The sequence below is a fragment of the Onychostruthus taczanowskii genome, unplaced genomic scaffold (assembly GCF_017590055.1).
Source record: "Onychostruthus taczanowskii isolate IOZ18803 unplaced genomic scaffold, ASM1759005v1 scaffold5, whole genome shotgun sequence".
Lineage (NCBI taxonomy): Eukaryota > Metazoa > Chordata > Aves > Passeriformes > Passeridae > Onychostruthus > Onychostruthus taczanowskii.
In genome coordinates, this window is record NW_024502568.1 from 4,832,199 (window position 1) to 4,848,449 (window position 16,251).

The 16,251-nt window shown below is 49.4% G+C and overlaps 2 protein-coding genes across 2 annotated transcripts; both read right to left on the reverse strand.

Annotated features, from left to right (window-relative positions):
- Positions 1–1,065: 1,065 nt before the first annotated feature.
- Positions 1,066–2,634, reverse strand: LOC121341724 (homeobox protein vent1-like). The gene is made up of 3 exons (XM_041415518.1): positions 2,397–2,634; positions 1,933–2,165; positions 1,066–1,425 (listed from the first exon to the last, which is right to left on the reverse strand). The coding sequence occupies exons 1-3, from the start codon at positions 2,632–2,634 to the stop codon at positions 1,066–1,068; spliced, it is 831 nt and encodes a 276-aa protein (XP_041271452.1).
- Positions 2,635–11,143: 8,509 nt separating this feature from the next.
- LOC121341930 (homeobox protein HMX1-like) lies at positions 11,144–12,381 on the reverse strand. The gene is made up of 2 exons (XM_041415904.1): positions 11,803–12,381; positions 11,144–11,685 (listed from the first exon to the last, which is right to left on the reverse strand). The coding sequence occupies exons 1-2, from the start codon at positions 12,379–12,381 to the stop codon at positions 11,374–11,376; spliced, it is 891 nt and encodes a 296-aa protein (XP_041271838.1). The 3' UTR covers positions 11,144–11,373.
- Between the last annotated feature and the right edge of the window lie 3,870 nt (positions 12,382–16,251).

The following is a 16,251-nucleotide window of genomic DNA, read 5'->3' on the forward strand; positions in this document are numbered from 1 at the left end:
AAGAGAATAGATCAAATTGCTGAAAAAGTGCAAATTGCCAAGTATGCAATTATAATTGTTTTCTAGTGGTGAGACAAAAGTCAAATTTCAGGTTACAATCCCAGTCAGATATGGCTTTGAACCAGACACAAATACACCCAAAATTTTTTTACCCAGCATTTGCTTTGTCAATTGTAAAACTTTAAAATTCCAAAATTAAGGCCTTATCTGTTAATTCCTGTTTAAAGACATGCTGACTTAATACTATTACCTCTGCTGCCTTCACATGGAAATGGGACTGGACTTGTAAATATTTGATTTATATCCAGGAGAGAAACTCACCGACAGGTTATCCTTCCTCTGGAGGATGTACTTAGGCCAAAGCACAGTGCAGGGCAACCGGGTGCAGTTGCCTCAGTCCAGGCTACCAAACACTCAACAGACACAATCTCGGTGGATAGCAGGAAAGTCAGACAAAATGTATTTAACCATTTAAACCATTACCTTTACAAAGGAGGACAAGTGACCACTGCAGTTTGCATTGCAAAAGTGCAATTTTTTATAGAGTTGACACATATAACCCTGTTCATATTTTATTTATATATACACACACACATTTATGAAAAAAAAACTGGGGGGGGGGGGGCAATAAAAACCATCAATATAACATTTTAGACTAGATTAATATTTTAATATTAATTATCAAATATAAAATTATTCATGTTCACATTTAACTTAAAATAATAAAGACATTCTTCCAAATCAGGCAAGAGATTCTGGGCATGAAACACATTACAGTATAAAACACTGCTTTGTCACTACAATGCATACACTGGGTGGCATTGCCTGTCCATTTTGTTCTCAAAACAACCAAAAATATAAAAAAAAAAACCGGGGGGGGGGGGGGGAGCAATGAAAACAATCAACATAACATTTTAGACTAGATTAATTAATATTTTAATATTAATTATCAAATATAACATTATTCATGTTCACATTTAACTTAAAATAATAAAGACATTCTTCCAAATCAGGCAAGAGATTCTGGGCATGAAACACATTACAGTATAAAACACTGCTTTGTCACTATAATGCATACACTGGGTGGCATTGCCTGTCCATTTTGTTCTGAATAACCGGATGGAAAGAAGGATGAGGAAGAAGGTGTTGATGGTAGTAGGGCAGTTCATTTGCCATAAAGTGGTAGGTGCTTTGCGATGCGTCATATCTGGGAAAGGAGAAGCTGAACTGCACAGCAGGCATCGGGGTAAAAGGCAGGAGTCTCTGGTGCTGGGCAGCAAAGGGGTAGTGGAGACCATCCTGAAACAGAGCTGGTGAGGTCCCCGGGGCGTAGCTGTGGAATGGAACAGGGGACACGAGGCTGTGCTGGTGGTCCTGTATCTGTCTCTTCAGTTTCATCCTCCGGTTCTGAAACCAGGTCTTAATCTAAGCAACAAAAAAGAAGGATGGGATGCAGGAGACAAATCAGGGACTTTGTCTAAGGAAAATGAGCAAATTATAAGCAACCGTATCTCAGCTGCTTTTGCCATTTTGCTTCAGATGGAATTGACACAGCGGGACTGATGTTTTTGCCCTACTTATCAGAAGGCAGAGGATCTGCGGGATGTAGAGGAAAGAGTGGCTGCGTTCAGGGAATTTTCAATAATCAATTAGAGTCTTTAAGACCAGTTTGTAGCTCTGCATGGTCTACACGCAGATCGCTGTATATCCAGGACAGCTTATCTCACTAAGAAATAAAAAACCCTTGATGGCTTCCCGATAGAAAGTGCCGCGAATTTCCCGGAGTGCTAACTCGTTAACCCCCGCGGGATCCCACAGCCCTTACTAAACTCAAAGAGTCTGTTAATCGCAGGAAAGACAGGCGTGGAACCGCCGACCCTGCCTGCTCCTGCCGAGCAGGGCCGGGAGGGATCCGCTTCCTGCGGGACTAACCTGGATCTCCGAGAGCTGCAAGGCAGCCGCCAGCTTCCTCCGCTCCGTGGCGCCCAGGTACTTCTGTCTCTGGAAGGTTTTCTCCAGGCGGCAGACCTGCTCCGAGGTGAAGGCGGTGCGCGCCCGCCGCTGCCGCCCGCGGGTCCCGCCCGCCGCCGCGGGCCCGGCGCGCTCCGCGCTCTCGCTCTCGTAGCCCGAGGACTCGTCGGCGCTGAGCCAGCCGCCGTCGGGGGCTGCACGGAGGAGGAGGAGCGGCGGTGAGGCCCCTGCACGGCTGGGGCAGTGCCTCCGCCGCCCCTCAGCCCTGCCAGGCCGTTGCAGCGGCGTGTCCCCAGCCCGCTCCCCCCTCTCCTGTCGGCCCCCACATCCACCTCTCCCTCCTCACACAGCTGTCGCCGGCGTGTCCCCAGCCCGCTCCCCCCTCTCCTGTCGGCCCCCACATCCACCTCTCCCTCCTCACGCACCTGTCTCCGACGGGCAGCGCTCGCTGATATCCCGGGGACCGTCCCGGCTCCGCTCCGCCGCGCAGGGCTCGCTGTCCGCGGGCCGGCCCGGCTCGGGGCTGCTCCGTCGGGGCTTGGCTCTGACCAGGAGGGTGGGGCTGCCCAGCGAGCTGGGGGCGCGGGGAGGGGGCGCACAGCAGATGTGGGGCCTGGCCCCATTGGGCTTGGTCTCTGCCGAAGGGATCTGGGCCTGATTCATGGCGGAGAGGGGCTGGACGGCCCACGGCCGCGACCCGCTCTTATATGGGCTCTCCGTGCCGGGAGGGGTGGTTTGTAAGTGCGAACACACATCAAAGTGGGAATCGAGCAGAGATAACAGCTAGCAGCGAGGAGGAAAGTTCACACGTCTGGCAAATGTCTACAGCCCTTGGCTCCAGCGTGTCTGCGGGGCCGGGGAGACCCCCTTGAAGTGCAAAGCTGCCCCTCTTCCCTGGAGGGCAGGGCTCGGGCAGCCCCAGCCCGCAAACGGGCGTCTAAAGACAGCGCGGCTGCCGGGGACAGCGCGGCTTTACCGCTGCCTTTTCAGGCGCGGGGTCCCAGGCCGCACACAGGCCCGAAACCAGCCCCGAGACTCCACCCACGGGGCCGGGGCAGGGATGAGGGATAAGGAGCCTCGGGTAGAGCCTGCCAGTCCCGCCGTCCTTTTCCTTCCCTGGGAAAAGCCATGGGGGGCCAGTGTCAAGAAGTCCCTATCCACGGGGCTCAACCCTCACTCTCCGGGCTGGGCGTGAGCAGAGCCTCGGGCCCTCTCAGCTTGAACTTGGCGCCGTCTGTCTAGCCAGAAAACGCAACCCATCTCCCCAATCGTTTAGTGATCAAAGCGCTGAGTGAGCAGCAGTGCTCGCACCTCATCAGCTTCATACCCCAATCCATATGCCGCTTTCCGAGGTGGACGGTGCCCTTGTAATGCACGGAGGATACCAGGACATCTCCGAGAACAGCTTGGCTGGGGGAAAGGGGCATGTCGGCAGCTCAGCCTGTCTCCAGGTCCTTCTTTTGTTCAACTTCACCGGGCTTTTGGTCACGCAAATAAAAAATACCACACCGAGCACGAGCACACCAGCAGTAGCGATACTTGGATAAATCACATTCTAACCCTCGCTTCAAGAAGAATGCAAGCCAGCGCCAATCCCTCTAACTGCGTAAATGCACTGACAGGACCTCCATTTCAATGACCTCCATTTCAATTCCAAAATCCTCAGAGTTCCTGCTCGGATGCATCACCGGAAGAAGTGGACACCATAAACCTGGGTCTAACAGCGAATTAGTTTGTTTCTTTCTAAAACACAGCAATAATCTAGGTTCCCACACACATGGGCAATGTGAAGAGGAAAAAAAGAAGCCAACCAAACCCTAATTAAACCACCTCCCCCGTTTATTATGAAAATCATTTGGGAAAAACCCCTTATATTCGTGCTATTAAATTTCATTGTCTCAGGTGTTCCCGTAACTCCGTGCCAGCGGGAATGTGTAGAGGGTTATCGACCCCTCCCGATCCCACAAAGTCGGCTTATCCCCACATTGGCCCCGGGGGAGGGATAAAGCCCAGGCACCCGAGCAATGCAAACACCTTACCAAGCCCACAGAGCCCAAGAGCTGCATGCCTCCTGAAGCTTTGCTTGCAACATCATCCCCTCAGGGATGGGAAAGGCTGTTGTTGCCTCGGCACAGCCCCGACAGAGAGATCGCCCTGCTCTTTGAGGGGTGCTGAGCACAGCCACTGAAGGAGTTGCACTTACTACTGGCACAAGACTGTAATTTTGGATGATGTGCACAAGCCAATGCAAATGTCCAAGCAGGTGAACACAGCTGGATCCCACCCTGGATCAGAACCGCACACCTGTGAGTGCCACTGACCCAGCCAAAACCGCTGCAACACAAACATTTAAATCCCAGACACATTTCGGTCAAGCAGGGATAGATTCTGTTCCCCAAATGAACTAAGAGCCTGTACATCAATTTTAATAACTTCAGGATTTAATAACTATTCCACTCGTGTTTGGTCCCTCTTTTTCTGAAGGAAACACATCACTTTCTTATCTCCAGTCTTATTTCAGAATGGCAATTTCTGAATAACCTCATATGTGGACATATCCAAGCAGAAAATCCATGTTCTGCCACATAGAAACTCACACACAGCAAGTGGTCCTTGGTAAAGCAGTGGGTGCTCTCTGCAGAGCCTGACTACCTCACCAGAAAGAAGTTTAGACAAAATACAGGAAAACCACTGGTATTCAGGAGCTCCTAAACGGAGCACACAACTACCCAGCAGGCAGCATGTGCTCAGCTTCCAGCAGTGCAGCCTCCCCCACCGTTTCTCCAGCAGAAGAAATCTGTGCCAAGCCAGGCAGCCTTGAGTCCCCCACGCCCTGCAGGCCCCTCATCCGAGCACACAGAAACAACCAGGGACTGCCCTCTAGGAGAGACACTTCATCCCCAGCTGCCAAAATTGAACCAGACACAAGAGGCCCACACAGTGCTCTGCCCAAATAGACCAACATTTGCTCTGATACATTACGTGCGTCTTATAGAAGGCAAGTATTATTAACCCTGAAGAGCTGCTGCCATTTCCTCCCTCTCCTTTGGCAGGGAGTGCATGGAAGCAGATGTTCACCTGTTGAACAGTTTGCTGAAAGTCAATGAAAACTGATTTTTTTTTTTTAAATTAGACCTCAATCTGAGTTGCCTATTTAGCGGGATATTTAAACCCAACACTAAGATCCCCCCCAACTCCAGATGAAAGTAGCTGCATCTGTGGACCACAAAACCCGGGAACAGATGGGAAAAGTGTGGAAGGTGTTATGTAGCTATTGTGGTTCCCATTAGAAAGAGGTGGCAGCTTGAGAAACTTGAAAACTTTTAACGACTCTGGGTGGACAGAGGTGCTACATCTGCAGTTAAATCTTTCCCTCACCTTGCAGTAATAAGGGGCTCGTATGAGCCACAAATTTACTTCCATTAAATTATTTCCTATTATGTGAAATTTTTACAGCATTGAATTGATTTGCTATATAAACATGATGAAAAAGAAATCTAAATTCTCAGGAAAAATTAAGTATTGTCCTATAGAATTCTGCATACTCAGAACTTCAGATATTGTATAATATTGAAAAATTGATTAATTCTTTTTACATGTGTTATATTAAGAATATAGTGAACCCATTTCTCCAAATCACATTTCAAAATATTTATTGTTCTGCCTTTGTATGTAAGCCTTACAACCATAAGAAACACACTTGCTGCTTCAGTAAATTCCCTGAAAGCTTATGCACTCTTGTGACTCGGTGTGACACCCCGAATGTCAGTGCAGTGATTCGTGCCAGGATGTGATAATTACAGATACGGCTGTCAGGACAGAGTGCTCTTCTCGTGTGAGCTCTGCAAGAGTTCTAAGGACAAATGGTAGATTTCTCTCACTGGTATGCCTGGGAATATTTCATCTGGGGCTTTGTGCACACATGGCATGTAAACCCATGGGAACAGGCAGGACTGCAGCAGCTCTACAGCGTGAAGGTATTGCCTGAGGAAGGTCAGCCCATCGTTCAAGCTGCAAGACACCAGATACTCATCCTTTGCCAGATCATGAAGCACTTTTGTTGCCCAGGAATGCTATTGGTGTGCCAAGGCCACCTTCAGCAGACCATCACATTGATTTTGCATGAAAACATAAAGAAAAAGTGGACATATTTTGCTAACAGAAAAATAGTCCTTGTCAAGGGGAATGATAATTGCTGGCATAGTTGGGCAAATCTTCATGTTGCAAACTTTCTACCTGCTAGCCATGTCTGTAGGTAACCATGGGGAAAAAAAAAAAAAAAAAAAACAACAAAAAACCCGAAAACCAATCTCAAACAAAACCCCCAAAACAACATATAGACCAAACTATCATAGCATTTATCATAGATTGAGAGTCGATGTACTAGGCCACCAGGTCTGGGACAGTGACTCCATCATAGGCAGATCTTAATTATATTTATGAAAAGCACAGATTTTCCAATATATTATTGACAAAACCAGAGGAGTGGAGATGATAGGGTGTGCAATGCCACCCACTCCACTATGAGAAAGCGAAAAACCCAACAAATCCAAACCAAAAAGACTCCAACATTGGAACACCACGAAAAAACTTGTTTAGCTGCGCAATGGGCAGGAGGACAGAGCCTGGGGAAGTGTAGCACCCCTTCAGAGGCAAGTGAACGCTTTTTAAGGAACGGGGTTTTAACATGGCTAAAAGTGCAGGCAAGACAAGAGTTTGCTTCAGAAGGGGCCCCAGGAATCGCAGGCGCTCAGGCCCGGGCTGGGCTCCTGGCCGGTGGGACAGCTGATGGCTGTTTGTACCCTCCACTGCTCCCCTTTGGAAATGCTAACTTGGTTATTCAGCGTCTCCTTTGATGTCCTGATAGGTGCTATTAGATAGTCAATTAGGCATCAACGAGATCGATTGTTTGGGAATAGATGCTTTTCTGTTTGAAGTACCCGTGAACACTAACAGTGCCATCACCCCGCCGCTCCTTTGCCCACGGGAACAATGCGGGCTAACACACAATAAATGACAAATGCTACTGACTCAGCCGGCAGCGCTTCACCCTCTTCCCTCCCGACTCACGCTGCAAGCCCAGATATCCCCATTCAGCCACTGTGGGAGCCAACACGCTCTTTGCATTAAAAACGATTTATCGGGGGAATATTTCTGCGTGCTTTGCAGAACTAATGGACAAAGCACCTAGATAAGTTAAGCACAAGTTAGCTCGAAACAAACTAGCACTTGAATTTCTATGCACGCGATGGCCACAGTGCCTGAGGACTTGTGACACCTCCACAGTTGTTCAGAATTGCCCAGGCAGAGTAACTAGGAGCTGAAATAGAAATGAAAGCACTTAGCCTGCCTGAATGCCGAAGAGACACTGGGATTAGCTCCCTGCTAGGTACTATTAGAGGATAATACTAGGTTGAAGCCTAGGAGTTTAAGACACAAATATAAAGGAAGAGTAATAAAATCTACACAAGGAACATGTCGAGACCAAGAAGTCTCTCCTCTTTCTTCCCCCCTCCACTTCGGTGGGATTTATCAAGTTAATTGTCATCTAATTGAGTATCAAAGAAAGAGATAATGGGCAGCAATTAGATGTAATGGCCTAACAGTGCAAGATCTCTCTCGATTAGCACACAACGCCGAATAACTTCACCTAGTTTGTAAAGAGGTCCCTGGAGTGGCTCCACCATGTCTAGGAGCTGCAGGGGGGTGATACACCCCGATCCTATCCCCAGTGCCCTGATGGCTGCTTTAGCCAAATTGGGACGGGCGGTTCCGAGCGCGGCTGCTGGCGGCTCCCCGCCCCGCGGTGTTAATTCAATCAGGTTTCTCCCCCTCCGCGCACGCACTGCAGGGGAGAAGATCTTTGAAGTTAGCGCTCTGGCAATTTTCTCCTCCCATCCCCTTTTCCTCCCCGGGGAGCCCAGTTTCCAGATTATACAGCCTCTTCCTCGAGAGCCGCCGGGCCGGGGGGTTCCGACAATTTCACCCCACGGGCATTAAACTACTCCTCCCCAACTAATCGACCCGGCTTTTTTTTTTTTTTCTTTTTTTTTTTTTTTTCTTCCCATTTGTATCTCACTTGCCCACATCCCTTTGTGCTGCTGGAGAGCGTTCCGGGGCTGGTTTGTTGCGGTGCGATTGAAGACACAAAGGCGGGGCGCTCCCCGCCGCGCTGCCGGGGCTGCCCGGGAATCGGCTGCGGTGCCGGACCGCTCCCATCTCCTGCGAGGGGCTGGGACCGTGCAGGTATCACTGACACTAGTGCCCCTCTACTGCTGCCAGGGCTAAAACATAGTGAAGGAGAAATTCAAACAAGCAGGATGTTTGAATTCATGTAATCTGATGGCATGAAGCATGAAGTCCGAGTTTCTTTCTCTCAGATCAAAGGGAAAACGTGCGTTCGCATTTTAATGCCACAGTTGGACATCTTTAGCAAAAATTAAATTACTTCACGTAAAGATTTTAGACAACTGGAACGTAGTAGTTGCTTTCTAGAGAAAGCCGGGTTTTGCAGGTCGGAGAGAAATTATCGTGTAGATATTCAGAGGAACCTGATAGCATTAGGGACTCGGCCAAGTGAGCATCACCTGTCGCGTTCATTTGAGCAATTACCGGGAAACAGAAGAGTATTTGCAAGCTAGCCCTGCCAAAACACTGGCAAGGTATTTCATGTGCTTGCAGAATATACCTGCGGCCAAGGACTCATTATGTTAAGTGACCATTAGCACCCTTTCGAACAGAGAGCGGCTTCTGCCTCGCCAGCCGCTCTGCAGCTCCTACGCCCAGAGCTGGGATGCCCCGCTAGTCCCGCTAACCAGCGCTCGCCCCTGGCACGAAACCCGCCAGCCTCGGCCAGAGCACGGGGAGCCGCACACAGCCCCCGGTACGGTGAGACCATCCCCGAGACCGCCCCGGGGCTGCTGCCGCTCGGCCTCGCAGCGCTCCTGTCCCAGCGCTGTCCCCACAAACCCCGCGGGATTAAATCACGGCAAGGACGGCAACACTGCGCGTTGTGCCCGGCAGCACCGTCTGTCTCTGCCTGGCTCTAAACCTCCGCACGGAGGGGAAGCTGCTGCCCCGCTCCGGGCACCGCCGGGCGCGGCGGAGCCCAGCTCGGGTGCGGGCAGGGCAGGACAGGGCAGGCTGAGGAGGCAGGGCAGGGCAGGGCAGGGCAGGGCAGGGCAGGGCAGGGCCGGCTCCGCGCCGCTCGCCCGTCGGACGCGACAGCCCAGCCCGGCGGCTGCAGCTCCGCGTTACGAGCCCGGGAGCGGGGAGGGCAGACCCAGGGAATGAGGGCTCGTTCAGGGCCACCCCAGTTCACTTCTCCCCGGGGACATGGGGGCCGATAAGAGAGTGCTCCTGCCTCTCCCTTTTTAGCACTGGGGTGGAGACGATGGCACCCTCCTCCCCTGCACAAACTCCATCCCCGCAGTTCCCCTCCCAGGAAGCAGCTCCCCTCCGCAGGCGGGAGCACTTTGTTCTCCCTCTCTCCTCCCGAGCCTTTCCATCTGTCTCTCACTTTCTCCGGGCCCAGCTGCGGCGCTGCCCATGCCCACTTCCCTTTCACCCTCCCCCGTTTGGCCCGGGGTGGGACGCTCCCGGAACGCTGCGGGCAGTCCCGGTGGCCTCAGAGAGCGCTCCGCTCCTTCACCCCCAGCTTCCCATGCCGCCGCTCTGGCTTCTGAGAGCAGGAAGGGTTATTATCATTATTCCTTTCGTACGAGCTGAGCAGAGCATTTGGAGGAGTGGTGGGGCTCTTCTCTGTGGCCAAACGAGATTATAAGGGGAACTCCTAACCCTTCAACCATTACTGCCTTGAAAACAGAATAGCCACATGGAGTCTAATGCTTAATTTTTTTTTTATGGTAAGTGTACATTTATTGGCCTTGACTGTCTTGTTATTTCAAACATGACTGCTTTAGAGCAGAGGGAAATACTCACCATTGCAGCTCTTTCTGGAGACACCCCAGTTCCCTAATGATGTTTGAAAGAGTCAGAGAGATTTCTTCAAATCAATATTACTGTTTAATGACATCTGACTTCCAGAAATAAGCCTCCATCGAATGGGAATTTTACTTATGTGTCAACAAACTTCCTTAATCCATAACTGTGTAATGTTCCTGAGATCTCAGCAAGACTGATAGCACCTGAGCCCTTTTTAATTTAGCTGAAACTCTTGCATTAGAGATACACAATTTGTGCAATTGCAAACAAATACTATTATCTCAAAAGACTAGAAAAATACAGCATAGATTACAAAAGAGGTGACAGCAAAGCCCACTCCCCACAGCAGCACATAATGTTGCTTTTCACCAGGCAAGGGAACAAGCGGGAGATTGGCCTCTGTATACAAAAGATATTCAAGGAGGCTGCTAGAGAACCCTCAGACCATTCATTACAGGAGTTAAAATTACCAGTGTGCCGGAAATATCCTAGTAACCCCCCCAGATCACCTCTAAAGTCATGGAAATTTTTATTGCTCTTTTCATGTTAGTTGACAATTGACTTTGAAAGATTTATGTCAACTTACAGTCAAAGATCATTTCTCAGAGCCCTTTTTCTGGCCTGAAATCAGGCCATTTTGATCACCAGTGTACTAGCTCATTATCCAAATTTTAAAAGTGCATAGCACAGTGGTAAGGAATTTTACTGCCACTTATGGAAAACCAGCTTTGGAATGTTAAAATTCTTTTGATCATCACCCTTGTACCCTGATAACTGCATGTGAGATGACCAGATACTTTTTCCTAGATAAGAAATGTCAAGATCCTTTCAATGATCTGTTTAGGTAAGAGATTCTTACTAATCTACTGAGGTAGCTCATTAAAACGTGAAGATATGATATCATACTTATTTAGAAAATAATTTTTTAAATCTTAAAAGCATCTGTTCTGCAACTATACCAAGCCCAGTATTAAGTAGCAGGTGTATCCACACATTTGGCTAAAAACACAGTTCCGTGACAGAAAGCAGCAGAAAGGGTTGGATACCTGCTTTAGAAGACAGAGAGAAATTCACGCTTTTTCGCATTCAGCGGCAGAGTAAATTGCAGGTGGGGCAGAACAAATCTAGATAAGAAGTAGTCTATGCTTCTTTAAGTGAAGAGGAGCTTTCTTTCGGGGCAGGATGAATATCCCTACAATCCTCGAGAAAGGAATTCACATGAAAGCTGGGAAAAAATAGGTTTATTAAAAGATTCCATTTATATTATTGTTTGTCCCACCCCGTTTATATTTTACAGTTGCCTTTAAATTCAAGTCCACGATTCAGATTGTCCAGCATGTCTTTGTAAATGTTTAAATCGGTGCTGCATCATAACTCCACCAAGCAGTTACGGACGAGAGCAGCCCACATATCTGTCAGTAGTGCAAATCCTCTTTAGTCCTAGCTGGTATCAGACGGTCAGACACCCAGCAGGAAAGCCCTGGGGTCCCGGTACCCCACAAAGCAGGGTGCTGCCCAAAAGCCAACCGGCTGTGCTCTGCAGGCGCTGCTGAGGTCCAGGGCGGGTGCCGGCAGGGCCGCCACAGCGAAGCCCTCAGAGGCAGCCCCTTGCCGGGGCAGAGGTGGTGGCCGGGCCACGTATGTGAGCGGCAGGGGCACCACAGCGCCCTGAGGTCCGTAAGGGAGAGCGGGGCTGCAGAAGGGCTCCGTCCTCAACTCCTGCAGCTGCCGCTTGAGCTTCATCCGGCGGTTCTGAAACCACGTCTTGATCTGGGGGAAGGGTACAGGGGGAGAAGAAGAGACGAGGTTAGAACGCCACCCAGGCTCGATTATCTCGTTATTTGGAGCAGTGCCGCCGCCGTTCACCGAGCCCGCGCCCCCGCTCACCTGCACCTCGGAGAGGCGCATCCTGCCCGCCAGCTGCCGGCGCTCGGCGGCGCCCAGGTACTGCTGCCGCTGGAAGGAGCTCTCCAGGGTGCTGATCTGCTCCGCGCTGAACGCCGTGCGCAGCCGCCGCCCGCCGCGCCCGCACGGCTCCTCGGGGCCCGGGCACTCGGGAGCCTCCTCCGGCACGGGCTGCTCCGCTCCCGATGGCCTCCCGCCTGCTCCTGCGCACAGGGATGAGGAGAAGGAAAGGGTCAGCCAGGCCCGGGCACCGCGTGGGGAACCGCCCGCCCCCTCCGCCCCCGAGCAGCCAGGGCGCAGTGGTGCCTTCCCGGGCCCGGGGTGTCCCAGACCCGCCGTCCCCCCCCGGGAGCCCCCGGCTGTCCCGCGGTACCTGCGGCGGGAGTGGCCGCCAGGCGCTCCCGGCTCCGGCCGCCCGTCCCGTCCCGCGGGCCCGCCGGCGGCTCCTGGCCCCGCTCGCTCCGGCCGACGCTGGAGCCGGGCCCGTGGCCCGCGGACGAAGCTCGGTGTGGGGAGCCCTTGGTGGGGCTCTTGAGAGCTTGGCTGCTCTGGGACAACCATTCCACGGAGAAAGGGGCCTTAGTCATCGTGCCTTGTTTCGGAGATGCCGGGAAGGAGCGCGTCGGGGAGCACGGGCCTCCTTTATAGCGCAACTCCCGGAGGAAAACGTTGTTCGTGTAAATACACATCAAAGGGCCAGATAAGTATCATCTAATTGCTATCAGTCCTCCCCCCCAACAAAAGATATCGTTCACACTTTGCCCCAGCTTTCCGAGGCTCGGCTCCGCCGTGTCTGCCCCTGAGGAGTTCACTCCGCCGTCAGTGATTTACAGCTCTTGTTACATCCTATCCCCATGCAAATGGCATTTATGGAGCTGAGCAGCCTCAAACGGCGCTGGGGAATGTACCCCCGGGGGAGCGCAGCATCCCCGGCCGCTGGAGGGAGAAGGAACGCTGCTACTTCTGATCTCCCTTCCCCTGGAGTTGCTTTTCCATTCCTTTTCAAGGACCAGGCCCACTGTTCTGCTCAAGCCTGCTCCTCTCTGGGCCGAGCACTGCGTTCCCGAGACAGCCTCAGTCAGGCAAGCGGCGAAACTCACTCACTGGGTTCTCCGGGATTGCAGCATGAGGTTATAAGCACCAGGCACAGGCTGAGGAGTTTGGAGGAGAAAGTTGTGAAACAGAAAAAGGTAAATGTCAAGGTCATTGGATTCTATGAATCGACAGGCTTCTGGTCGTTTATATAAAAGTATGGTTTCTGGACTAACGAATCAGAAAATGACAATTATTGCCTTAGAATTTACATTCTGCTGAGAGTTCTGCTGAAATTACAGAATTCATGTCATATCTTCCCTCCCAGATCTCTTGCAGCTATGCAGGTCATCCAGATTTCTCTGCTATCTTACCTTTCTCTTTTTACTACCTTATGTAAGTCTTTCAGAAACCTTCCCGTTCATCTTTGCGTTTTGTGTGCAACAGGAAGACTTGGCTGCTGCAGTAAAGCCTCTGTAGTACATTGATAAAAGGCTCTTGGTGCTTTATGGGCAGTTTTTCACCGCAGGATAGCCATGAATTCCTCCCCTTTTCACCCTCCTCTCCTGTGCAAGAACAGAGTGGGACTTCCAGTGCATCGATAATTCCTATCACAGCCCTGCTTGGTATCAGTCTGCCTCCAGAGATCATGCCTGCACATCTCATTTATCTGTCCTTCTTCTTGCCTGCTGCTTTACTCACCCACCACCTGCACACAAACCCAGTGCTCTGCTGTCTGCCTACCCTGTGACTTGGCCAACCTGCTATTCTGCCACTCTGGCTGCACTTCTCAGCCTTCACTTTCTCTATGATAGAGTTAGAACTGTGATTACAGTAACTTTTCATAGACTGTCGGTGAGGCAGAGGTTTGAAGACTAAAATCCCTCCTACTTAGTTTAGGTCTAAATCTTCCAGTGTATTCAATTTTAATATTACACAGATATATTTTTCCTTTGTATTGATCCAGTAGAAGTTTCATTAAAATCCTCTTTGTCAATCTTTTCCTCAACCAAAGATTTCAACTATATCCATTAATCAAGAAATCCTAGAGTTTTTTGTTCATCAGAAAATTGTTTCATTGAACTATATTCAAGCTTGACGTGTGAACCCCTTTTAGGCTCTGTCATTGACTGTTCATTTTCATGGCATAGTGTGAGTCCTACTTTGCTCTACCAGTGAAGACACTGTTCATGAGTTTGTCTCTAACCAAACAAAACCAGAAACAAAATTGTCACCTCTATTTAAAGGTGTCTAACAACCAATCTAGAACCACAACCATAAATGACCAGAGCTCTCCTGGAGTCCTTCATTTCTGGCCTGTGTAGGTAGGGACTGACATTGCAGCCTGAGCCCACTAAACAAGCTTCCTGGAGGAAAAATGTGTAAAAATGTGTAAATAAACAATCAGGCATTAATGGACAGGTCTCGACTCAGCTGCATTTAACAGGTGGCCTGGCAGCTAGCTCTCCAGTCAGAACTGGGAATATGAGTGCCACTGCCTGCTTGCAGAATCCTGCCAAGCCTCCCCCACAGTCAGGCAAAATGCCATTCTCAAGGACTAATTCTCATGAACATCACAAAAAGAAAGTGTAACTTTTCTGCAAGCTTCCTTCTCAATTTAAATATTTCTGAACACTGTAACAGCAATGTACATAGATGGAGCACAATCCCATCCCAATGAGATAAATGTCCCATGTGCACAGAATTATTTCCAGTTTTAGTTCTTACAGAATATTATGTATAAGTATAAACAATATATGCTACTTATGTTCTTCTATATCACATATATATCTCTATACAAATACTTTAAAAAATATGAAAGCGTCTATTTCTATGTCATTGCTTTTCCCAGCATTATGTCAAGAAATAAAGACACTTGGCAAGTTGTCATATAGGACAAGAAGAATACATGACCTATGATGGAGCTCTAAAAACAGGAAATATCGAGTTTTATCATCCACTGATACATCTGCCTTTACTGCTTTGAAGACTTTTTACCATCTGAGCTGCAAATTACATCTTTATACACTGCTGGTTTATTAATTGCATTGTATTGAAGCAAATGGCACTGCAGAAAGGTGGTGTCAAATGCTGAGCTCTCAGAGACACAAATTGATCATGGTGTGACAAGATTAAACCAAATCTCATTTCCATTACACATAAAATGTGTAAGTCTCCTGGACAGGTAGCAGATTACTTCTGAATGTAATGACTGCTACAATATTTAACAGCTGCTAGTTTAATTTTCTCTAAAATTCTTAAGCTGCCTTCTTTCTGTTTCTATCTATTATTCATTAAATGCTTGTTTGAAAATCTCCTGCTAAACTGTGATTCAGAAATACCATGTTTGAAACCAAGTGATATTACCAAAGGGATGCAAACCTGCTCATGCTAATGAAATTTGTCAGAGGAGGGCAGGGACAGACAGTAGCTTTTACTCTGCTGCTACGGGGGGCAGAGACAAAGAGCTCAGACATACCAACATGATTGCCACTAGCAGGAGTCGGGAGATCCATTACCATAGATAATGGCAATACTCTATGCAGATGTTTGCAGAATACACAGCTGCCTTCTCTGGGGAGGCAGCACCCTCCCCTTCAGCTTTGCAGAAATCTTCACACACAACACTGGTCTCATGTTGAGGAGGTTCTGCAGAACTTTCTGCTTGGCTGCCTACTAGACAGTTGATAATATCTAGAAATATTGGATAACAGATAATAAATAGAAATATTTTGGGATTACATCTCAGCCTTTGAGAATTAATTGTGGCTCTTCATCTTGCAGCCCAAAGCTCAGCTGTGCCCCAGTAAGCCAGCTCAGAGCTCTGCAGGGGGGCAGGATTGTCCCCTCACTGTTGGAGCTGTGGAGGAACTGAAGGGAGCAGCTGAGGGTGGCACTACCTCGGGTTCCCCCAGGGACCAGGGAGAACTGCCATCCCTGGCCTTGCTGCCCTGGGTACCAAAGGAAAGGACTGTCATTTTGTACCAGCAGGGGACCCTTTCCCATGGGAGGGTCCTGTGAGACAAGAGCAGAGGGAATTTGTGGTTCTCAGGAGTAGCTAGGTGGTGATGCAGCTCAGAGAGTGAAAGCCAGGCTGTTTACAGCACACAGGGCCGTGTGTTCACCTGTGGACATGCAGATTTCCCGTGAAGGTCTGCCCAGGAAAATGAGGGCTGCTGGCATCTGATATGCAATTTACACAGTCTTTGCCCTGGTGTGCTTATCCAAACATTCCATTTCTGAGTAATCACTATTTAAGACTTAAAAGCATTATAAATGGCCTCCAACCAATCTCTTAATTATCAATTATTATCATTATCTTTCCTCTTTGACGAAATAAGAGCTATTTTTCCACGAGGCATTTAAAGACCATATGTGCATAATTACCAGAAGTGCCTG